This window comes from Salarias fasciatus, chromosome 15 (genome assembly GCF_902148845.1).
Source record: "Salarias fasciatus chromosome 15, fSalaFa1.1, whole genome shotgun sequence".
In the NCBI taxonomy this organism is placed as follows: domain Eukaryota; kingdom Metazoa; phylum Chordata; class Actinopteri; order Blenniiformes; family Blenniidae; genus Salarias; species Salarias fasciatus.
Window position 1 is genome coordinate 5,711,824 of NC_043759.1, and position 23,805 is coordinate 5,735,628.

The 23,805-nt window shown below is 45.6% G+C and overlaps 1 protein-coding gene across 1 annotated transcript; it reads left to right on the forward strand.

Moving 5' to 3' along the window:
• The first annotated feature begins 1,785 nt into the window (after positions 1–1,785).
• LOC115402271 (NLR family CARD domain-containing protein 3-like) lies at positions 1,786–22,539 on the forward strand. The gene is made up of 11 exons (XM_030110786.1): positions 1,786–1,881; positions 3,719–3,821; positions 3,969–4,049; positions 4,258–4,327; positions 4,472–4,498; positions 4,779–4,986; positions 7,287–9,090; positions 9,171–9,344; positions 9,425–9,598; positions 21,662–21,708; positions 21,916–22,539. Exons 1-11 carry the CDS (start codon positions 1,851–1,853, stop codon positions 22,449–22,451), a joined length of 3,255 nt encoding a protein of 1,084 aa, XP_029966646.1. The 5' UTR covers positions 1,786–1,850; the 3' UTR covers positions 22,452–22,539.
• Positions 22,540–23,805: the final 1,266 nt, after the last annotated feature.

The window sequence follows — 23,805 nt, forward strand, 5'->3', positions numbered from 1 at the left end:
TTTGTGTGTTTTGAATGTGTGTGACGATGGGAAGAAAGGTCAGGAGTCTCAAACTCAGATCCTGGAGGTTTGTAATGAGCCTGATGGCCAGCCTCATTACAATCAGCTGTGCAGGAGCAGTCCAGGGGTCTGTTGATATATCTTGGTTATCCTGGATGATCATGGAGGCAGAAGAGGAGCCCGGCACATTAATCATCATTGAATCTATGTACATGAAAAAAAATAAAAGATAACTTTTGAAAAACTGCCGTACAATTAATGAGGAAAAGCTGTGGTGATATGAACAGAAAATAAGCCAATGCTGCCACCCTGTGGCTCCGTATGTATTTGCACAAACCATTGAACTGCTGCTGAGATGTGTTCTGAAACATCTGTGACCGGTTTGGACGCTAAATGAGAGAGCGCAATCTGAGATAAAGGACAGAGCTGTGCCCAGAGGGAGCGACAGACAGAAGGCTGTCAGAGACTGCCGGCAGGTGGTGGCTGCAGAGCGACAGACAGAGAAGGCTGCTGAGCAGGAGTGATGTTCTTTACAGCTCCTGCTCACTCCTGGGGGTGGGGGCCGCTACTGCCCTTATGGTGTGGACCCTGGGGTGGTTTTCAGTGACTTCAATTGCAGTATTTGACTTGCCTTTAATGCATGACACTGGTGTTTGTGATGTGAAGCTGAGTCTGAGTGGAAAATACAAGTTACCGTGTTTTGCTCCCTGTCGCCAGCGTTCATGTATAATTTAGATTGCTGGAATATTGGTATTTGTTTAATTCAATTAAATAAGTTTTGGTTAATTTCATAAATTATTAAAATTAAATGAATATCCAATCACTATATTCAAAGAAGCTTTTAATATTTCACTGACGTTATTTCACTAAATACAATTTCCATCAACATCAAACTTTTTTTGTGAACATGTCATGAGCTTCACTAATGTTTTGCTTAACTGTCAAAGCAAATATCAGGGTTTTTTTTATATCATTATTATTATTCCAGAAACTCGTTTCAAGCTAGTTATCAATTCATTTGGCTCCTCTAACTCATGTTCTTGGTTCTATGTTCTTTTGGCGCATCATGTCAGGTATATGAGAAACAGAGCACTGGTGCTACAGATTAACTGGTGCCCCTGTTGACTGGGGACCAACTTCCTGTAGCTTCTGTTGTTGCTGCTTGTGAAGCGTCAATGCATGAATTCAAATGTCAAAATAAACTGGATGTTGTCGGGTAGCAGGTGAGAGCAGGGGAAAAAAATGAATGGTTTCTAGTTTTTAAAAGAGTGAATTGTATGAAGTCTTGTTGGAGCTCCGGGTTTCATAACTAATGGACTTGAAGTGTTTCCAGTCACTCAGGACTCAAGTTTGTTGGACTCTCAAACACTGAGGCTGTGTTCTCCTGACTGGTGTGTTTGCAACATCCACAAATAACAAAAATGTTTTTGCTGTTTAAAAATAACCTTTCCTTGTCTTTTTAAAATCAAATTTGAATATTTGGAGTAAAGTAAGTTTATTTTAAACATGTTTCTTTGTCCCATTTATATCATTGATTATTTTAAAATTAGGCATATTTTCTGTTGTGTAAAAAAGTGACTTTCATGTCGCTCTGAGAGCAGCGCATGTTTCATCCAGACTCCCCACTGGAATGTTTCTGCTGAGATATTCAAATTTTTCTGTCTCAACCACTTCTCCAAATGAGGATCATGGAGGAGGCGTGGTTTCTGACAACAGCCATTTCCCCATCACGTCTTCCTTTGTGTGTGTCAGAAGTGAAAACACACTCTGACACTGTCAGATCTGAGAGAAGGACTGAGAGGGACACCGAGCAGCAGCTTCTCTCCTCAGGTTTCCTCACACACGGAGAAATGTCTGTAAGAAGATGTGAAGAGAGTTCAGGTGAGAATCTGAGTTTTGTTTTATTCCTTTCCACAGTCCTTTAGCTTGCTCATGTGGAACTGTTGGGTTTTTCAGTAAAAGCGTCTGGAAATGACAGTATTGTAATTGATGCTGAATTGAATTGGCATCAGATCTGTCCCTCTGGCCTAAGTGGCATTGAAGCGCTCAGTTCCATGTGTTGTACCACTTCACTGTCATAAAACATCTGTCACTGCTTCAGAGTGTATCTTGTCACTTCCTGAGTGCAGTGGCCTCTGCAAAATGTTTCACAATGGGAATTCTTGATCAGAAACCCCAGTTCAACAAACCTCACACACTTCCTGTTTCTGTTCCGGTTTGGCAGTTCCAGGAATACGTTATATTTACGAATATTTCACATGTCTTCCAGCAGATGGTGCAGTCCACTGTCTGCAGACACTGACACTCTTCAGATATTTGGTTGTATATTTATTTCATTGAACTATTTTCAGGTGAAAATAATAATAAATCTATATTCAAAGCTCTTTAAGGATGAAAACTGGCACTAAAAACATCAAAAAACACAAAAATTGTAAAAACATTAATCAGTATAACAAACAATTTCAGACTCGTAGGTGAGCGTGAACAAGTGGGTCTTCAGCTCTGCTTTAAACAAGATTCCTGGCTGATTTCAGCTGGTAGTCTGTTCCAGAGAGTCGGCACAATGAAGGAAAAAGCTCACTGCCCAACCATCCTCCTCTGACCTTTAGGACCTTCAGAAGCCCAGACCCTGGGAGCACAGAGCAGGAGTGGAGTCACACAGCTTCATCCAATCTGTCAGCTACCATGGAGCGTTTCCACTTCCTGTTTTGTGCGTTAGCAGCAGAACGATAAAGCCTGCTCTCTCCTGAACAGGCAGCCAGTGCAGAGAGGCCAACACTGGAGTGACAAGCTCATATCTACTGGACCTGTGAGTTAGGAATTAGGACCTGAAACGATAAAATCAGTCCAATCTTGGAAAGTTTCTGAGGTGAATAGGTCATTTTGGAACAAACTGAAATTCATGTCTTGGCACTCTGAACTGTTGCTGTGATTTTCTACACACTTATATCTTTTTATATTGAGGTTTGGTGAATGTTGTTTGAGTGTTTCAAACACCCCTTGAGGTTCTGGTTCAGTCCGGTCTGTCCTGATTGGACCATTTTATTCTGGATTGTTTAAGCAGTTCCTCGTTCGATGTGGACTGAAGGCCCCTCCTCATCTGAAAACCCCAAAGTTTGCTTCCTGATGTCAGTCAGCAGCAGAAAAATATCTGTTTTATTCAGGACATCTCATGTTCAGAGAAGAAGTTGTGTGAACTCAGAGGCCACGCCCCCTCACTCAGAGGCCACGCCCCCTCACAGACACTTGCTAAACAGCGACATTTTGATGATACAGTAATGGCGAGTGACAGTGAGAATAGTGAGTTGATGAAAGAGGAGGAGACAGAGACACGTGTTTGAGACTGAGGAGGAGGAAGATTTCATATTGAGATGAAGAAAAGGTGGCAGAGGTGGCATCCAGTTTGATGAGTGAGCTGCAGGAAGGCAGAAGTTTGACCACACAACACATGAATCTTTTCCCCAGACGAAGGTGCCAGATAGGAAAGTGCTTTTCTGACAAATGGAGCAGAGTGAAGAAAGTGAAGCCTCTTCGCTCACGTTCCTGAGTGTCACAAGTTTTTTCAAACTGATCACAGTGGTTGATTTCAGAGAGAGAACATTGACTTCAATGTAATATTTGTGTGTGTGTGTGTGTGTGTGTGTGTGTGTGTGTGTGTGTGTGTGTGTGTGTGTGTGTGTGTGTGTGTGTGTGTGTGTGTGTGTGTGTGTGTGTGTAGGTGTGTGTTCTGCCATGGATCAGTGTGAGGACAGAGAGGAGGGAGTCCCTCCCTCTAACAGGACTCTGTGTGGAGAACATGAGAACCAGACCAAAGCTCAGAGGTGAGACCTCCATCTTTAACTGTCCTCCACTCTTCTTCACATCATTTTACTCAGAGAGAGAGAGAGAGAGAGAGAGAGAGAGAGAGAGAGAGAGAGAGAGAGAGAGAGAGAGAGAGAGAGAGAGACGCTTTTGTGTCTTTGTTTCAGTTCACAATCTGAAGTTGAACCCAGCTGTGTGTCCCTGGAGAGTGAGTGGTCCAAGGAAGACATCATTGATTTCAGAAGACAGTAAGTTTTATGTCATTCGTCTTCTCTATTTCATGTCCTTTATAAGAAAATGACTATCATGGATCAAAAATACTGCTCAAGTTTCTAATTGTTCAATAGTTTTATGTCAGAGAATCACCAAAGTCTAACTCTCAATTCTTCTCTTCATCCTCCAATCTTCCTCCCATTTTTCCACTCAGTCTGTTCCTGATGTTGTGTTTGTTTTCAGCTCTGACTCTGAGTTTCCATCCCTGAGGAGTAACCAGTCTATCAGTGAACCCCTTTTATTTAAAGATGGAGCAGGAAGTGCTGATGAGGGGTGAGAATCAGTGTTTGTGTCAGGATTCATCATCAGAACAGCAGCTTGAACAAAGTCAACATGTTTCTGCAGCGTCAGCCAGCAGAGCTCCCAGGGTCTCCGTGGAGGCTCCGCCCCTCAGCATCAAACACATCTGGACTCCATCTTTATGGTGAGAACAAGTCTCCATTCAACACTTTACTGTCACATCAGAGAGACAGAAGAAGTTGTTGTGACTTCCAGCTGAAACATGAAGCAGACTCTCAGCTTCTTAGATCCATTCAGGTCCAGAGTGAAACAGTCCAACCTTCATCCAGCTTCCAGCCTTCACTGATGCTGAAGCTGTTTCTGCTGGAGATCCACATGAAGTCTGACTCTGCTTCACATGTTGTCCATCCTGGATTTACACTCACATCTCCATCTGTCTAACTCCAGATGTTTCTCTGTTCCAGCTGCTGGAGGACAACATGGTGACTTTCATGAAGGAGGAGCTGAAGAAGATGAAGAAGCTCCTGAGTCCAGATTACCCAGCATGCTCAGAGAGTGAGAGAGAGGATGAGGATGAAGAGCAGAGGAGCAGCAGAGAGTCATTAGTGAGGATCACACTGGACTTCCTGAGGAGGATGAAGCAGGAGGAGCTGGCTGAGCGTCTGTGGAGCAGTAAGAGGATTTGATCTCATTTCACAGGATGGAGATGAAACAGAGAAATGTTTTCAGGTAGAAGAGTGACTGGAGAGCGGAGAGCAGAAACAGAGTCTGAACCAAAGATCAGATTTCATTTCCGGGTCAGACAAAAAAATTGTGAAACAAACAGACAGAAGCACAAAAAGACAACATGAAGAGAACTTAGAGAAGAGTCTGAAACTGGTCAGAGAAAAAAAATAATTAAAGGAAAACTTCAAAAATCAACACTTACAGCTTTTCCATCGAGAAGACCCAAATGCCAGTTTAGTGTGAATACATTTGCTTAGTTGAATCAAATATGGCACCTCCTTAGAACCAGTTGCTTTTCCATTATCAAAGAGCCAAGTGAGAGCCAAGCCACTGTGTCAGCCACAATGACAACAAAGTCAGGTCCAAGTTTATTTATGGGATACATTTGCCCTCTGAGCTGCCAGCTTAAAGGAATACTCCGAAGATTTTGGACCCACGCCCTATCCCTATCATTTACAAAGCTTTTTTGTGTCTGTGCGTCCACTGGCTGGATTCCAGCTGTTAGCATCGTAGTTAGCTTAACGCAGCTGCTGGAGTTGAAGAGGAAACAGAGCCGGACTGATGAAAGTGAGCAAAATACTCCTTCCAGTGGTCCAGGGGATGGCGTATTAGCACGTGAAGTAAATCCGAATGGTTATGAAACATTTTAAAAGATGAGTTTTCTTTTTAATCCATTAAAATAACGTTTTGATACACACAGATCTGCACAAGCATAGTGCTCCACGGAAGGATATACCGGCGCACAGTGGCTGAATCTATGGCTTCTACAGCTGTGCTCCAGTCCAGGCTAAAGACAGTTTCGAAGGCCCTTATGAAAAGAATTATGAAAAGGACCATGATGTTGCAGAAGGGGCACAGTATGTGAGCACCTGGGACAATGTGGGGCCTGACCTCTGGTGGCACCTGCCTGCACCTGCTGAGGGAACCGTAGGAGCTGAGTGCAATGTGGATTGAATGCCCAGCAACTCAATCCCCAGATGTGAGACTGGATTGTCTCTGTATTGTCTTCACCCCCTCCCTGTTTGCATCTCTGAATGCTCTATTCTTCTCATTCAAGATGACTTTGATGTCCTTTGTTACTCATGACTTGTTGTTTGGTGTAACAGGCTGCTGCCTGTCTGTGGGTTCGGCCGCAGGTAAGATGCCAGCCTGGTTAGAGTTTCCATGTCTTATTATTTCAACCAAAAATAAAAAAATAAAAACCATGCTGCCTGGGGAGCCTCCTCGGCCTCCCTCCAGGCAGTTACCAAAGTCCAGCCTGCTTGACAGCCCGAGGCAGCTTACAGACTATCCGTCTGCTGTCCACCGCTCCTCATCTGTTTGAGCTGTCTTGTGGGTTCTTCTGTGGGTCCTCTCAGTTGAGATAATGGAGTTCACTCCCCACACAGAAGTTTATGTAGTCGGTAATGCACACTGTGAGCTCATCTATGTCCTGTCCATTCGGGTCACAGAGTGCCTGCCAGTCCATGGTCTCAAAACATCCCTGGAGTGTCTTATAAGCTTCCTGTTACCATCCCATCTCCTCGCTCTCCTTGTGGTTCCAGATTGTTTGTTTCACCAGAGGGACATGACAAAGGTAGAAAGGGGGGATGTAAGTAGTCACCATTAAAACGTGTGAAGTTTCAAGGTGGGTGGTGAAATAGACAAGGTCCGAAGGCCAAAAGTTCAAAGTCTGGGCAACAGACACGCTTTTTGATAGTGGTATGAGCAGGATTGCACCACCGGTTGTTCACAAGGATGGCAAACCCCCCTCCTTTCTGCTTAGTGCTCACGGTGCAGTCCTTGTCAGCATCAACAATCTGATCGCCCTCGATGGAAATGTTATTGTCTCTCCTGAGATAAAAAGGTCTCAGGGGCTGGCGTACAAGTTCTACATTGACGACAGTCTCTTGCAATGCAATTCCTGCACCAGCTGTTATTTACAAACAGACAAATTCTGCCCCCTTGGCATTCCCAGGACAGCTGTGTTCTGTCTGCTCAGGTGGGAGAGAAACCCTCCAACTCAGTGAGAGAGTCTGCAATATCTTGATGGAGCCAAGGTTCTGTGGTTCCTTTGAGATTAAAGAGTCCTAATGGACACCTGAATTTGTTAGTCCGCTTCAAACATCTACATCAGATCATCAGGTTATTTGGTCTTCACTGAAGAGCAAGATTTATCTGATGGAGGAGAAACATCTCCACCAATACACTTTCATCTACACATTTAATGTAACACAGTCTCAATTCATTCAACTTTTTGTTTTCAGGAACATCTGCTACAATCTGCAAAAAGAAGCTGAAATGTGGCCTGAAGAAGAGGTTCCAGTGTGTCTTTGAAGGAGTGCCTCAAGCGGGAGAGTCCGCCTTCCTGAACCAGATCTACACAGAGCTCCACGTCACAGAGGGAAGGACTGCAGAGGTCAATGAGAAACATGAGGTCAGACAGATTGAAACAGCATCCAGGACAGCAGACAGAGCAGAAACAAGCATCAGACCAGGAGACATCTTCAAAGCCTCACCTGGAAGATCTCAACCAATCAGAACAGTGCTGACAAAGGGAGTGGCTGGCATTGGGAAAACAATCCTGACACAGAAGTTCGCTCTGGACTGGGCTGAAGACAAAGACAACCAGGACATCCACTTCACATTTCCATTCACCTTCAGAGAGCTGAATGTGCTGAAAGAGAAGAAGTTCAGCTTGGTGGGACTTGTTCATCACTTCTTCACTGAAACCAAAGAAGCAGGAATCTGCAGCTTTGAAGACTTCCAGGTGGTCTTCATCTTGGACGGTCTGGATGAGTGTCGACTCCCTCTGGACTTCCAGCACGCTGAGTTCCTGACTGATGTTACAGAGCCCTCCTCAGTGGATGTTCTGCTGACAAACCTCATCAGGGGGAAACTACTTCCCTCTGCTCTCCTCTGGATCACCACACGACCTGCAGCAGCCAATCAGATCCATGCTGACTGTGTGGACAGGGTGACAGAGGTCCGAGGGTTCACTGACCCCCAGAAGGAGGAGTACTTCAGGAGGAGGTTCAGAGAGGAGGAGCAGGCCAGCAGGATCATCTCCCACATCAAGACCTCCCGAAGCCTCCACATCATGTGCCACATCCCGGTCTTCTGCTGGATCACTGCTGCAGTTCTGGAGAAGGTGTTGAAGAGCAGAGAGGGAGGAGAGCTGCCCAAGACCCTGACTCAGATGTACATCCACCACCTGGTGGTCCAGGCCAAAGTCAAGAAGGTCAAGTTTGATGGAGGAGCTGCCACAGATCCACACTGGAGTCCAGAGAGCAGGGAGATGATGGAGTCTCTGGGAAAACTGGCTTTTGAGGAGCTGCAGAAAGGAAATTTGATCTTCTATGAACCCGACCTGACAGAGTGTGGCATCGATCTCAGAGCAGCCTCAGTGTACTCAGGAATGTTGACACAGATCTTTAGAGAGGAGAGTGGCCTGTACCAGGACAAGGTGTTCTGCTTCATCCATCTGAGCCTTCAGGAGTTTCTGGCTGCTCTTCATGTCCACCAGACCTTCATTAAGTCTGGAATCAACCTGCTGGATGAAAAACAGCAAAAATCCAGAAGGTCAAAAGTGTTGAAGAAGAAACTTAATCTCCACCATCTCCATCAGAGAGCAGTGGACGAGGCCTTGAAGAGTCCAAATGGACACCTGGACTTGTTCCTCCGGTTCCTCCTGGGTCTTTCACTGCCAGCCAATCAGAGTGTCCTTCAAGGTCTGCTGGCACAGACACGACATCAGTCACAGAGCAATCAGAAAACAGTCCAGTACATCAAGAAGAAGCTGAGTGAGAGTCAGTCTGCAGAGAGAAGCATCAATCTCTTCCACTGTCTGAATGAACTGAAAGATGGTTCTCTGGTGGAGGAGATCCAACAGTCCCTGAGATCGGGACGTCTCTCCACAGATGAACTGTCTCCTGCTCAGTGGTCAGCTCTGGTCTTCATCTTACTGTCATCAGAAGAAGATCTGAGGGAGTTTGACCTTAAGAAATACTCTGCTTCAGAGGAGGCTCTTCTGAAGCTGCTGCCAGTGGTCAAAGTCTCCAACAAAGCTCTGTACGTGGTTTATTAACAAATATGTAGAACTGAGTCCATGAGAAACATTGATCTGGTTTTCATCGTTGGTTCTTCTTCAGGTTGAGCAGCTGTGGTCTGTCAGAGAGAAGCTGTGGAGCTCTGTCCTCAGTTCTCAGCTCTCAGTCCTCCAATCTGACACATCTGGACCTGAGTAACAACGACCTGCAGGATTCAGGAGTGAAGCTACTGTCTTCTGGACTGAAGAGTCCTCACTGTAAACTGGAAGCTCTCAGGTCAGGATCCAGCTGCTGATTGATCATGTGGAGGATCTTTCTTCCTCCTTGTTGACTTGATGCCATGTTTGTGCCTCCAGTCTGTCAGGGTGTCTGGTCTCAGAGGAAGGCTGTGCTTCTCTGGTCTCAGCTGTGAGCTCCAAGTCCTCCCGTCTGAGAGAGCTGGACCTGAGCTACAACCATCCAGGAGACTCAGGAATTAAGAAGCTGTTTGCTGCAGTAGAGGATCCACGGTGCAGTCTGGAGACTCTCAGGTATGGACACACAACAGGAACTTATCGTGGAGACTAAGATTATCTTCAAAATGTCTCTGCGTATTGTATACAGTGATTTTTGTGACACAAGTACCAAGAAAACCTGAATCATGAGCAGAGAAATCAGAGTCTGAAGTGTCTGTGATGTGGTGAAGACATCTGTACCTGAACTTTGAATAATTTGATTAAACTGCTGCTTTTCTCTTCAATCTTGAAATCCTGATGACAATTCATCTACTTTCCATTCAAATGTTCTCTTCAGGTTTTTCTGTGTATTGGTTGACTTGAGACTTTTCTGCGAGTGTGTGTTGGAGCTCATTGATGAAGAGAAACAAAACCTCTCTTCTTCTCTGTCAAACTGAGTCTTTCAGTGAAAACTCAAGAAATGTTAAGGATCCTTTGAAAGCTCCTTTTGAAGCTGTCTTTAGGAGGAGAGGCACAGAAACTTGTCAATAGGTTTCCATCTTCATCACACTGATCCATCCATCCATCCATCCATCCATCCATCCATCCATCCATCCATCCATTTTCTACCGCTTATCCGGGGCCGGGTCGTGGGAACAGCAGTCTCAGCAGGGATGCCCAGACTTCCCTGTCCCCAGACACTTCCTCCAGCTTTTCTGGGAGGATCCCAAGGCGTTCCCAGGCCAGCTGAGAGACATAGTCTCTCCAGCGTGTCCTGGGTCTTCCCCAGGGTCTCCTCCCGCTGGGACATGCCCAGAACACCTCCCCAGGGAGGCGTCCAGGAGGCATCCTAAACAGATGCCCGAGCCACCTCAGCTGGTTCCTCTCGATGTGGAGGAGTAGTGGCTCTACTCCGAGCTCCTCCCTGGTGACTGAGCTCCTCACCCTATCTCTAAGGGAGCGCCCAGCCACCCTACAAAGGAAACTCATTTCAGTCGCTTGTGTCCGGGATCTTGTCCTTTTGGTCATGACCCAAAGCTCATGACCATAGATGAGGGTGAGAATGTAGATTCACCGGGAAATCGAGAGCTTCTCTTTTCGGCTCAGCTCCCTCTTCACCACGACGACTCGATACAATGACCACATCGCTGCAGACGCTGCACCGATCCACCTGTCAATCTCACGCACTCCATCCGTCCCCCACTCGTGAACAAGACCCCAAGATACTTAAACTCCTCCACTTGTGCCAGGGTCTCTCCACTGACCTGGAGAGGGAAAGCCACCTTCTTCCGGTCGAGGACCATGGCCTCGGATTTGGAGGTGCTGATCCTCATCCCTGTCGCTTCACACTCGGCTGCGAACTGCCCCAGTGCATGCTGTAGGTCCGGGTTCGATGAAGCCAACAGGACAACATCATCTGCAAAAAGCAGAGATGAAGTCCTGTGGTCCCTGAACCGGACTCCCTCCAGCCCCTGGCTGCACCTAGAAATTCTGTCAATAAAGATTATTAATAGAACTGGTGACAAAGGGCAGCCTTGCTGGAGTCCAACATGCACCGGGAACAGGTCCGACTTACTGCCGGCAATGCGGACCAGACTCCTACTCCGGTCATACAGAGACCGGACGGCCCTTAACAAGGGGCCCCGGACTCCGTATTCCCAGAGCACCCCCCCCCCCAAGACACCATGAGGGACACGGTCGAATGCCTTCTCCAAATCCACAAAACACATGTAGACTAGTTGCACATATTCCCACGAGCCCTCGAACACCCTATGGAGGGTATGAAGGTGGTCCAGTGTTCCACGACCGGGATGAAAACCGCATTGTTCCTCCTGAAACCGAGGTTCGACTATCAGTCGAATCCTCCTCTCCAGTACCCTGGAATACACTTTCCCGGGGAGGCTGACACCCGATGCACACTGGATGCGGCCCGGCTGCAGAACGGCTGCGGTCCGACTGCGGTCCGGCTCTGGTCCAGCTGCGGAGCCCTTGCGGAGCCCTTGCGGAGCTCCGGTCTCTTTCCGTAAGGATCCCATTTTTCCGCATGCCGCAGCCCTACCGCGTCAATTCAGACAGAAGCAAGTCGGGCGCCGGAAGGAAACGCAATACGTTTTCCAAAATAAGTGATTCAAAATAAAATCTGTGTCGTGTTTTTGCATTAATATTCTATTTTTTTTTGCTTCTTCTGGTAGAATACAGAACAAACAATGTCATGTAGTCATTATACGCATTAGAAGAATGAACGGTTTTGTTCGTCGTCACTGCAGGAAAGTCAAATGACACCAAAATGGCACAAAACAGCTCTCTCACCGGAGCGGCTCTGTGTTGCCAAATTGGGCGGGTTTCTGCCAAATGAAGCGTCTTTTTTGAACACGTCGGACGGGTTTATGAAATGATTATGTGTTTATGACGTGCTTTATATCATACAAATAAGGTTTTAACGTGGATTTTCAACAGAAATGGCGGTTTGGGCTGCTTTCTATTGAGTAAAACGGGTTTCATATTGTTTACGGGGGTTAACGACAGATCTGGCAACCTTCTCCAGCGGAGTGCAGAGACACCGCAGGCAGTGTGAATCACAGTGCTGCGGTATACCGGACCGGAGACGGACCGCAGCCAGAAAGCAGCCGGACCGCATCCAGTGTGCATCGGAGGTGAGGAGTGTGATCCCCCTATAGTTGGACCACACCCTCCGGTCACCCTTTTAAACAGGAGGACCACCAGTCCTGGTCTGCCAATCCAGAGGCACTGTCCCTGACTACCACACGATGTTGCAGAGACATGTCAACCAAGACAGTCCCTGCACATCCAGAGACTTAAATGAATGAATGCATTATGCCTTTATTAGTCCCACAAGGGAAAATTTCATGTCTGCCCCAGCAGCCCTTTACAGGTGCCTGACATGGGCGAAAATAACGGACTGTGCGTCGGGGGGTATGGACACGTCGCGGGTTCAGGTGTGAGACTATCAGTTTGTCAGTCCATGTATTTTATTTATTTATTTATTTATTTATTTGATTGGGACACTGTATGTACATGAATGTAAACATGCCAGATTATAGCCGAGGGCTAATTTCCATCTGTTGTCCCAAAGGGCGGGGTCACACAAGGGCAATACAAGGACAAGGACAATAACAAAATTATATGAAAATTGCACATTCTTCACATTTGCACACTTCACGTAATTACACACAGTTCACAATTGTACACTTTTCTGTATTGCACAGCACGAGACCTATTGCCTACCCACGAACACTGCGCATTTTGCACATTGCCCATTAATTGCACATAACCCATCAATTGAACTTTACCCGTCAATTGCACACAACCCATCAGTTGCACATTGCTCATCAATTGCACACAACCCATCAATTGCACATCGCCCATCAATTGCACATTAACTATCAATTGCACATGCAAACTTGACACAATCATATTTTGTAGTAGGCAAACACGCCCCATTCACACTCACGCATTCATAAAAATGTTGTCACTAGGAAGTAATTTAAAACACATCACTTCTATAAATGAGTACAGACTTGGTTTGCCCATAACCAGTGTTTGACCTGAGCCTTAAATGAGCTGAATGTGGGACATTCTCTCAGTGTTTGTGGTAGACTATTCCACAGACGTCCACCTTGGACAGAAAAAACATTCTGACCAAAGGTTGTCCGTCTGTCAGGGATAAACAGGTCTCCTCTGGTTATGGCTCGTGTAGTCCTGTCTAAGTTGTCTTTATGTTTAACAAACTCCTTTAGCAGCGGTGGGGCAAGGGAGTGTAAGACCTTATAGATCAGACAGACTCTTTTAAGATTAACCATGTTATTGAAGTCTAATAATTTGTGCTTTTTCAGAACATGACAGTGGTGGTGGGAAATGGGCTTTTTATCAAGCATTTTTAAACTTCTTTTGTAGAGGTTTTCAATTGTTTTAAGCTGTTGTTGTTGGACAAGCTAGGGACCAAGAAGTCAAACAATAATCTATGTGAGAAATAATCATTGAATAAAAATAGGTTTTAGCAACATTTATATTTAAATTATTTCAAATTTGGCTAAAACTTCGATTGTTAAATTTGATTACTTGGGAAACTTTCTCTACATGGTTCCTGAAGGACAGTGTTGGATCTAAAGTTACTCCGAGATATGTAAACTCTGAAACCACATCATTCTACTCCATTTAGTAAGACACTTGGTTTGTTTCCTTCAGTGGGGCGTTTGGAGAAGTACATACAGACAGCTTTTGTGGTGTTCAACAATCAGCATGAGTCCTTGAGCCAGTCATGTACAGCTGATAAAGCGGCTGTAAGTTCTTTGGCAGCCTGGTGAAAGCTTTTGGCTTCAGTATAGATAATGGCATCATCCGCATACATCTGTGAACATATATTTGGACAGACATCAGGTAAATTATTAATGAAGAGGGAGAATAGTACTGGCCCAAGGACTGACCCCTGAGGGACACCTACATCACAGTCTAGACATGGAGATTTTACCCCATCTACTACCACATACTGTTTCCTGTGAGAGAGATATGATGTGAACCACTCAAGAGCCTGACTGGAGATGTTAAATTAAGTCAACCTGGACAGCAAAATCTGATGGTTGACAGAGATGTGTGTGTAGTTTGGCCCGTCCCCCTCCGCATTCAGTTCATAGTGACCCCACTCACAGATGGTAGTCGCTGTGGAGACGACCTCGACGGAAGCAGTCCAGAGGTGAAGGTACTCAGGGCGAATCTCATCCACCCCTGGTGCCTTGCCACCGAGGAGCTTACCAACCACCTCGGTGACTTCAGCTTGGGTGATGGACGAGTCCGCCTCTGAGACCTCGGCCTCTGCTTCCTCTACAGAAGACATGGCGACGGGATTGAGGAGGTCCTCGCAGTATTCCTTCCACCATCCAACAATATCCCCAGTTGAGGTCAGCAGCTCACCACCTCCACTGTAAACAGTGTTGGCAGAGACCTGCTTTCCCCTCCTGAGGCGCCGGACGGTTTGCCAGAATTTCTTCGAGGCCGACCGATAGTCCTCCCAGACCCGAGTTTTTGCCTCGACAACCACTCGGGCCTGTTGGCACCTGTCAGCTGCTTCTGGAGTCCCATGATCCAGTAAGACTCGATAGGACTCCTTCTTCAGCTTGACAGCAGCCCTTACTTCCGGTGTCCACCACCGGGTTCGGGGGTTGCCGCCACGACAGGCACCGGAGACTTTACAACTACTGTTCCAGGCAGCTGCTTTGACAATGGAGGTGGAGAACATGGTCCACTCGGACTCAATGTCCTCAGCCTCCCTCGGCACATGAGCGACGCTCCCCCGGAGGTGGGAGTTGAAAATCATGCTGACAGAGAGTTCCACCAGACGTTCCCAGCAGACCCTCACAACGCGTTTGGGTCTGCCAAGTCTGTCCGGTTTCCTCCTCCACCAGTGAATCCAATTCACCACCAGGTGGTGATCGGTCTTCTCTTCAATTCAATTCAATTCAATTCAATTCAATTCAATTCAATTCAATTCAATTCAATTCAATTCAGCTTTATTTATGAAGTAATTCAATTCAGCTTTATTTATGAAGTGCCAATTACAACATGGTTGTTTATAGACAACTTTTACAGAGAAAACCCAACAGATCCACGTGAGCAAGCATAAGCAACTGTGGAAAGGAAAAACTCCCTTTTAACAGGAAGAAACCTTTGCAGAACCAGGCTCAGAGGTGGCGGCTTTCTGCTATTCCGGTTGGGGTGAGGGGACAGAAAGAGAAGGAGATAGGACAGACAAGTTTCTTGTATCTACATACAAATCATATATAAACACATAGGCTTTAAGATGAACAATCATCAATGACACTCTTCACCCGAGTGTCTAAGACACGCAGCCGGAGATCAGATGACACGACAACAAAGTCGATCATCGACCTCCGACGTCGGGTGTCCTGGTGCCAAATACACTTATGGACACCCCTGTGCTCGAACTCGGGCTCAGGTCAGGGAGGCCGTGTGATCCAGTCACCCCCCCTCCAGGTCTCACTGTCACTGCCCACGTTGGCGTTGAAGTCCCCCAGTAGAACAATGGAGTCCCCAGTTGGAGCACTGTCAATCAATCAATCAATTTATTTTTGTATAGCCCAGTATCACAACAACAGTTGCCTCAGAGGGCTTCAAGATGTTACATTGGTTGGCAAAAATAAAAACAGTGAATAAGCATAATGTTAATATGTCAAATTCACAGTAACGAGACAAAACGAAGCAACCACCGCCTTAGACCCTCACATCCGGCAAGAAAAAAACTCCAAAAACCCAGTGGGAAAAGAAGAAATCTTGGGGAGAACCACAGTATGGAGGGATCCCACTCCCAGGGACGGACTGCAACAGCTAGCATGAGACAACAAGAAGTAAACCTTAGGACTATGTTGAGTACAGTCCGTTGGACGGTCCAGCACAAGAAGCGCGGATCCCAGAAGTAGAACCGAAGCCAGTCCGCGGGCACAGCACCGACAGGAGTGTCCTCCCGGTCCAGACGGAGCTTGTTCGTAGGCCCTCGTAATAGTGGAGTCAGCAACTGAAACTGGAGAAGACTCCCCCTCGAGGGGGGTCAACAACAGGTGAAAAGCAATGAACGGACTAAAGGGAATAACATTTAGACATTAGAGGATAGGACTCAGTGCACCGTACTTGCCACAGCATTCTAGCTCCTAGGGCAGCTTTGTGGATAGTTTAGTATTTAAACTAGTAATTAGTTAGTATACTTTAGATAGTTTAGTTTAGTTTAGTTTAGTTTAGTTTAGTTTAGTTTAGTTTAGTTTAGTTTAGTTTAGTTTAGTTCAATCACTGGTTGTCTAGATGGAGTGAGGAAAATGGAGTTATTTTTCTAAACAACTGGTGCACCTGCTGGGGAAAGCCTGGGCTCATCCGCAGGGACGGCATCCACCCAACTTTGGATGGTGCAGCCCTTTTAGCTCACAATATGGATGATCGGCTTCGTACCCTAAATTGACAATCCAGCTATGAGCCCCGGGCGCAGAGCAGTCATGTGGGGCAACAGTAGCTCAGTTGGTAGAGTGGGTCGTCTTATAACCGGAAGGTTGGCGGTTCGATCCCCCGCTCCCGCAGGCATAAAACTGGCGTTGTGTGGCAAGACACTTCACCCATCTTGCCTAGTATGACAGTTGTGAGAGTGAATGGTTGGTGGTGGTCGGAGGGGCCGATGGCGCAGATTGGCAGCCTCGCTTCTGTCAGTCTGCCCCAGGGCAGCTGTGGCTACAGTCGTAGCTTACCACCACCGAGTATGGTGTGAAAGGGTTGATGTGATATTGCAGTGTGAAGCGCTTTGGACTCTGTCACCTAGGCAAACAGAGACTGTCTGTCCATAGTGCTCAAAGCATTAGAAAAAAGTAAATGGGTAAAAAGCCTGTACGAGACAGAATAACTCTTCCAGTAGGAAATACATAAAATGTGATCTACTAAACATTAGAGCAATCTCCACTCTCCATCTCTGTTAGTTAATGACCTTATCGGTGACAATAACATTGATCTCCTTGCTCTAACAGAAACTTGGCTTCAGCAAGATGACTATGTGAGGCTTAATGAATGTACCCCTCCAACCTATGTTAATTTCCAAACAGCTAGATCAACAGGTCGACGTGGAGGTGTGGCAGTGATATCGCACTCCAGTCTTCTTCTTAAACCCAAAACTAATGTGAAATTCAACTCTTTTGAAAGCTAACTAACGCTTACTTGTCCAAATTGGAAGAATCAAAAAGCTGTGCTATTAATTATTGTGTATCGACCTCCTGGTCCTTACTCTGACTTTTTAGCTCAGTTCTCAGAGTTTTTAAGCAAGATAGTATTGACTCATAACAAGATCCTTATAATAGGTGACTTTAACATCCATGTGGATGATTCTGGTGACAGTTTGAGTAATGTGTTTATTGCAGTATTAAATAGTATCAGTTTCACTCAAAATGTTGATGAATCCACTCATAGTCACAAGCACACCCTGGATCTGGTCTTAACATATGGGACAGAGGTCAGTGACCTAAATGTTCTCCCTCAGAACCCCATACTATCAGACCATTTTTTAATTACTTTGCAGGTTTAGATTGAAGACTACTCTGCTCAAAAAGATAAAATTCAGCTGATACGGACATTATCTGAAAAATCTGTGGCTCAGTACAAAGAATTGATCCAGCCTGCATTTGCTGCATTATCTTGTGAACTCACAGAAATGAGCTTATTGACCAGTGGTGATAATAGTGATCAGTTTGTTGACAGTGCTATGCACTCACTAAAATCTGCCCTTGACGTAGTGGCCCCGTTGCAGCTGAAAACCAATCAACCCAGGTGCGTTGCTCCTTGGGTTAATTCTGAAACCCGTGTTCTCAAACAAAAAACTCGGCAATTAGAAAGACTGTGGCGCAAATCTAAATCAGAACAATCTCTGAAGGCTTGGAAATGTAGCTTGCTAAGCTATAAACAAACTCTTTTTAAAGCCAAGCCATTATATTACTCTCGTTTAATAGAAATAAACAAAAATAACCCTCGGTTTCTGTTCAACACTGTAGCCAGACTGACAAACAGTCATACTGTAGTGGAACCGATAATCCCAGAATCTTTAAACTGCCATGACTTTCTTAAATTCTTTAATGATAAAATCATAACCATCAGAGGTAAAATCAATGAAGCGCTTTCCTCAGATCAAGCTCAGGGAAACCAGCCACTGCCTCCACCTGAAATACCTGAAATACTAGATAGTTTCTCATTAGTAAATGGGGCTGAGATTACTTCAATTGTAATGTCTTCTAAAACCTCAACCTGTCTCCTCGATCCAATTCCAACTAAGCTTTTCAAAGATATTCTTCCAGTTATTTTAAATACGATCATAACTATAATAAATATGTCTCTAGAAATTGGGTATGTGCCACAGTCATTTAAATTCGCAGTAATCAAACCACTGCTGAAAAAACCTAATCTTGATCCTGATATTCTAGCCAACTACAGACCGATATCAAATCTGCCCTTTATTTCAAAAGTCCTGGAAAAAGTCGTGGTTAAACAGCTTTGCCGCCACCTACAGGACAATAGTTTATTTGAGAAATTTCAGTCAGGATATAGAGATTATCACAGCACTGAGACTGCCTTAGTTAAAGTCACTAATGACTTGCTATTGGCGGCTGACGCAGGTCTAGTCTCAATCCTGGTTCTCTTAGACCTCAGTGCAGCTTTTGATACAATTGACCACAATATTCTCCTGCAGAGGTTAGAATGTGAGGTTGGCATCAGAGGAAAAGCCCTCTGCTGGTTCAAATCCTACTTATCTAACAGGTACCAATTTGTTCACGTTAACCAACAGTCCTCACCGTGCTCCCAGGTCAGTTATGGGGTTCCTCAAGGGTTCATACTCGGGCCAATTTTATTTCTGTTATATATGCTTCCTTTAGGGAACATAATTAGAAGTCACAATATCAATTTTCATTGTTATGCAGATGACACACAATTGTATTTATCTATGAAACCTGATCAAACTAATCAAATAGACAGACTCAGTGACTGTATCAGAGAAATTAAAACCTGGATGACTACGAACTATCTCCGTCTTAATCCTGGCAAAACAGAGGTCATTATACTAGGCCCCCATAAACTGAGAGAGTGTCTATCTGAACAGATTATCACCTTAGATAACATCAGTGTATCCTCCTCCTCTACTGTGAGGAACCTCGGGGTCTTATTTGATCAGGATATCTCCTTTAAAGCACACATCAACCTGGCTTGTAAAACAGCATATTTCCACTTGCGCAACATAGCTAAAATAAGAAACATTCTTCCTGGAAGCGATGCAGAAAAACTCGTCCATGCATTTGTTTCTACTAAACTGGACTACTGCAACTCCCTTCTTGCAGCCTGCCCAAAAAGTGCATTAGAAAACTTTCAGTTGGTTCAAAATGCGGCCGCCAGATTATTAACCGGAACTAGAAGACGTGAACACATTACTCCCGTTCTAAAATCTCTTCACTGGCTTCCTGTCAAGTTTAGAGTTAGATTTAAAATCCTTCTCCTGACTTACAAAATTCTAAATGGGATGGCTCTGACCTATCTCCAAGATGATTTAACACCTTATCAACCAATCAGAGCACTTCGCTCTCAAAATGCAGGGTTACTGGTGACTCCTGGAGTCTCTAAATGGACATTAGGTGGAAGAGTCTTTAGCTATCAGGCACCGTTTTTATGGAACCAGCTTCCAAGTGGTGTCAAAGAGGCAGACACAGTCTCCACATTTAAGGTTAGGCTCAAGACGTTTCTCTTCGATGCAGCCTATGATCAGGTCAGCTAGGGATTCTAAACTCAACTAAACTAAACCAAACTAAACCAAACTAAACTAAACTAAACTAAACTAAACCAAACTAAATTAAATTAAACTAAACTAAACTAAACTAAACCAAACTAAATTAAACTAAACTAAACTAAACTAAACTAAACTAAACTAAACTAAACTGAACTAAACCAAATTAAACCAAACTAAATTAAACTAAACTAAACTATCTAAACTATACTAACTAAATACTAGTTTAAATACTAAACTATCCACAAAGCTGCCCTAGGAGCTAGAATGCTGTGGGAAGTACGGTGCACTGAGCCCTATCCTCTAATGTCTGAATGTTATTCCCTTTAATCCGTTCATTGCTTTTCACCTGCTGTCCCCCCCTTCGAGGGGGAGTCTTCTCCAGTTTCAGTTGCTGACTCCACTATTACGAGGGCCTACGAACAAGCTCCGTCCGGACCGGGAGGACACTCCTGTCGGTGCTGTGCCCGCGGACTGGCTTCGGTTCTACTTCTGGGATCCGTGCTTCTTGTGCTGGACCGTCCAACGGACTGTACTCAACATAGTCCCAGGCTTTACTTCTTATTGTCTCATGCTAGCTGTTGCCAAAGCTGTCCGTCCCTTGGAGTGGGATCCCTCCATACTGTGGTTCTCCCCAAGATTTCTTCTTTTCCCACTGGGTTTTTGGAGTTTTTTCTTGCCGGATGTGAGGGTCTAAGGCGATGGTTGCTTCGTTTTGTCTTGTTACTGTGAATTTGACATATTAATATTATGCTTATTCACTGTTTTTATTTTTACCAACCAATGTAACATCTTGAAGCCCTCTGAGGCAACTGTTGTTGTGATACTGGGCTATACAAAAATAAACTGATTGATTGGTTGATTGATAGTTTAGTTTAGAATCCCTTCTTGGAGTCCCTGTCCAGTACCCCTCCCAGTGACTCCAAGAAGGCTGGGTACTCTGCACTGCTGTTTGGTCCGTAAGTCGAAATAACAGTGAGGTACCTGTCCCCAACAAGAAGGCGCAGGGATACGACCCTCTCGTTCACTGGGGTGAACTCCAACACATGGCGGCTGAGCTGTGGGGCTATAAGCAGACCCACACCAGCCTGCCGCCTCTCACCACGGGCAACGCCAGAGAAGTGGAGAGTCCAGCCCTTCTCGAGAGGTTGGGTTCCAGAGCCCAGGCTGTGTGGAGGTGAGCCCGACTATATCAAGCCAGTACCTCTCAACCTCCCTCACAAGCTCGGGCTCCTTCCCCCCCAACAAGGTGACATTCCATGTCCCTAGGGCTAGTCTCTGTGTCCGGGGATCGGGTCGCTGGGCACCCTGCCATCGGCTGCCACCCAATCCACATTGCACCCGGCCCCCCTTGGTGAGTGGTGAGCCCACCGGAGGTCAGGCCCACGTTGCCCCTGGCCAGGCTCCTTGGGCAAAGGCCCAGCCACCAGGTGCTCGCTTACGAGCCCCAACCCCAGGCCTGGCTCCAGGGTGGAGCCCCGGCTGCACCATACCGGGCGACGTAACTACCTTTGTTCTTTTTCTACGCATAGGGGCCACACTGATCCAAAGCAGCAGAAACACTTTCAGGCTCCAAACATCTCCACAAAGACTTTGAACCAAGTTTGAAACTTTGAAACGAGTCAGTGTGAGCTGAATCATGAGAGGAGGCTTCATTCATCACTTCATCTTCTTCATCTATCCATCCAAAGCTGACTTGTATCCTGAGTGAAACAGTCCCAGAGTGTGGACTCAGAGCTCTTTCAGCCTGTTCCTGAGGAGCTCTGCTTCATGTTGAACAGCAGTTAGGACTCATGTTGGAGAGAAAGTCCTTCTGACTGTCTTTCTTCCTGCAGGGTGGACCATGGTGGAGAGCAGTGGTTAAAACCTGGTCTGAGGAAGTGTAAGTTTGACTAATGAGGACCAAACAGTGTCTGTCTGTCTTTCAATCAAAAGTTTTGATTCATTCAAACATTACACTGACAAGAGAGGTCTGACAAAAAGTTTCCTCATTAAACTTTCTCTGAATGAACAACATGTCAGGAAGCGCAGAAAGAAGAAATCCATGACATGTGTCAGAGGATGACTTTTCTCTTTTTATCTCCATCAGATTTCTCTCAACTTCAACTGGACACAAACTCAGTGAACAGAAACCTCAAACTGTCCAGCAACAACAGGAAGGTGACACGTGTGGAGGAAGAGCAGCCGTATCCTGATCATCCAGACAGATTTGATGACTGGCCTCAGCTGCTGTGTAGAAATGCTCTGAGTGGTCGGTGTTACTGGGAGATTGAGTGGAGCGGATATGTTCATATATTAGTGAGTTACAAAGGAGTCACACGGAGAGGAAGCATGAAGGAGTGTGTGTTTGGACGGAATGATCAGTCCTGGAGTCTGATCTGCTCTTATCAAGGTTACTATGTCAGGCACAATGACAGAAAAACATTCATCTCGTCCTCCTCCTTCTCTTCCTGCGATAGAGTAGGAGTGTATGTGGACCGTCCTGCTGGCTCTCTGTCCTTCTTCAGAGTCTCCTCTGACTCTCGGATCCACCTCCACACCTTCAACACCACATTCACTGAACCTCTGTCTGCTGGATTTACACTCCGGTCCTCTGGCTCTTCAGTGAGTCTGTGTCCTCTGTAGGAAGGACGGTCTCTGTCTCTTCTCTGACAGCAGTCCTGTCAGCACCAATCGGAGATACAGAGAATATCAGTGGAGTTCAGCAGGGTTCACAGACGGAGCCTCAAGCACTTTCTAAACATGTCATCAGTTTAAGTTTCAGGATATTTTCTCATTTCCTCAAGTGTTTGTCAACAACAATGGTGACAATAAGGAAAGTACTCTTCTGATCACAGTTTCAAATTTTTCTCTGTTTATTCATGTTTACTTTAAGTCATTTGCAAGTAACTGGACACAGTGATGGTTGTGACAGAGGAGATGGTATCAGGTTTCATGTGAAAATCTTTTCTCCATGACAACCAGTGAGACTGTCTTCGCCTCGGACATCTTCTTCGGTGGCGGCCCCGTCGGCACTCAGTATCCACATTAGGCGACATGAGAGAGACGTTCGTAACGAGTCCAACGCTTCCCCATACTGATGCTAAAAGAGGCAGTAATATTTGTCAAACTTCTTATCCAGGTTCTGACCAATGTCCTGGTTTCTGGGAGTGATGGAGTAGAACTGGTAACAGATTCGGGTTTTGGATTCATGGATCATCTCAGACAGCAGTTTTAGCTTTAGAAGCATACGAGGCTGCAGACTTAAAGTACTTTTCCACTAGTCCCTGCTTGCCCCTACTCTGCACTGTTCACTTTCGCCTCCCTTGACTGGCCTTGTCCCCAGTTGCTTTTAATTTTCGATAGTACCAGCTTGGCGTGGGTGGTGTCATTATGGCAACACGGCATGAAACTCAAGTTTTTATGCAACAAACAGAAACTTTTTCCCCACCAGTGTATTAATCGACATAATGAAATCATGATGCATTTATTAACAATCACAAATATGTTTATTTAGAATCACTCATTTTTCATTGACAAGTACAGTTACCCATGCAAGGAATTTGCAATGACATAAGACAGGTTGCTTCAGTTTAGCCGATCAGCCGTCGCAGCTACCCAGCGCATCAGGCGGTCACCACTGTCCTTTAGCAGAAGGACGGCGGGAGGTGGTGGAGTTGGGGAGGGAGTGTCATGGGTGCAGTGTGAGGATTTAGTTCATGAGACCAGTATTTTTGTCTGTAGTATGGCCCGTCTCCTCCTTTGGTGCTCCAGTAATTGTGTCCCAATTCACAGATGGTAGTTGCCGTAGAAACGACCTCAACATAAGCAGTCCAGAGGTGAGGCAGATGGCACTGGGAGAGAGAGACTGAGGATATAGATCAGTAGTCCTTTGGCACTGAATCTTCCTGGGTTTTTTTTTTTTTTGAATTCCAATGGGTGCCAGAATGCACTCATTTGGTGTCTTGATTTGATGTGGAAGGAGCCGTTTGTAAAGTTA

Bases quoted from the DNA above. Each gene is read 5' to 3' on its own strand.
- LOC115402271 (XM_030110786.1), top strand. From the start codon at position 1,851: ATGTCTGTAAGAAGATGTGAAGAGAGTTCAG. The intron at 1,882-3,718 runs GTGAGAATCTGA...GTGTGTGTGTAG, and splicing joins AAGATGTGAAGAGAGTTCAG to GTGTGTGTTCTGCCATGGAT. The intron at 21,709-21,915 runs GTAAGTTTGACT...TATCTCCATCAG, and splicing joins AAAACCTGGTCTGAGGAAGT to ATTTCTCTCAACTTCAACTG.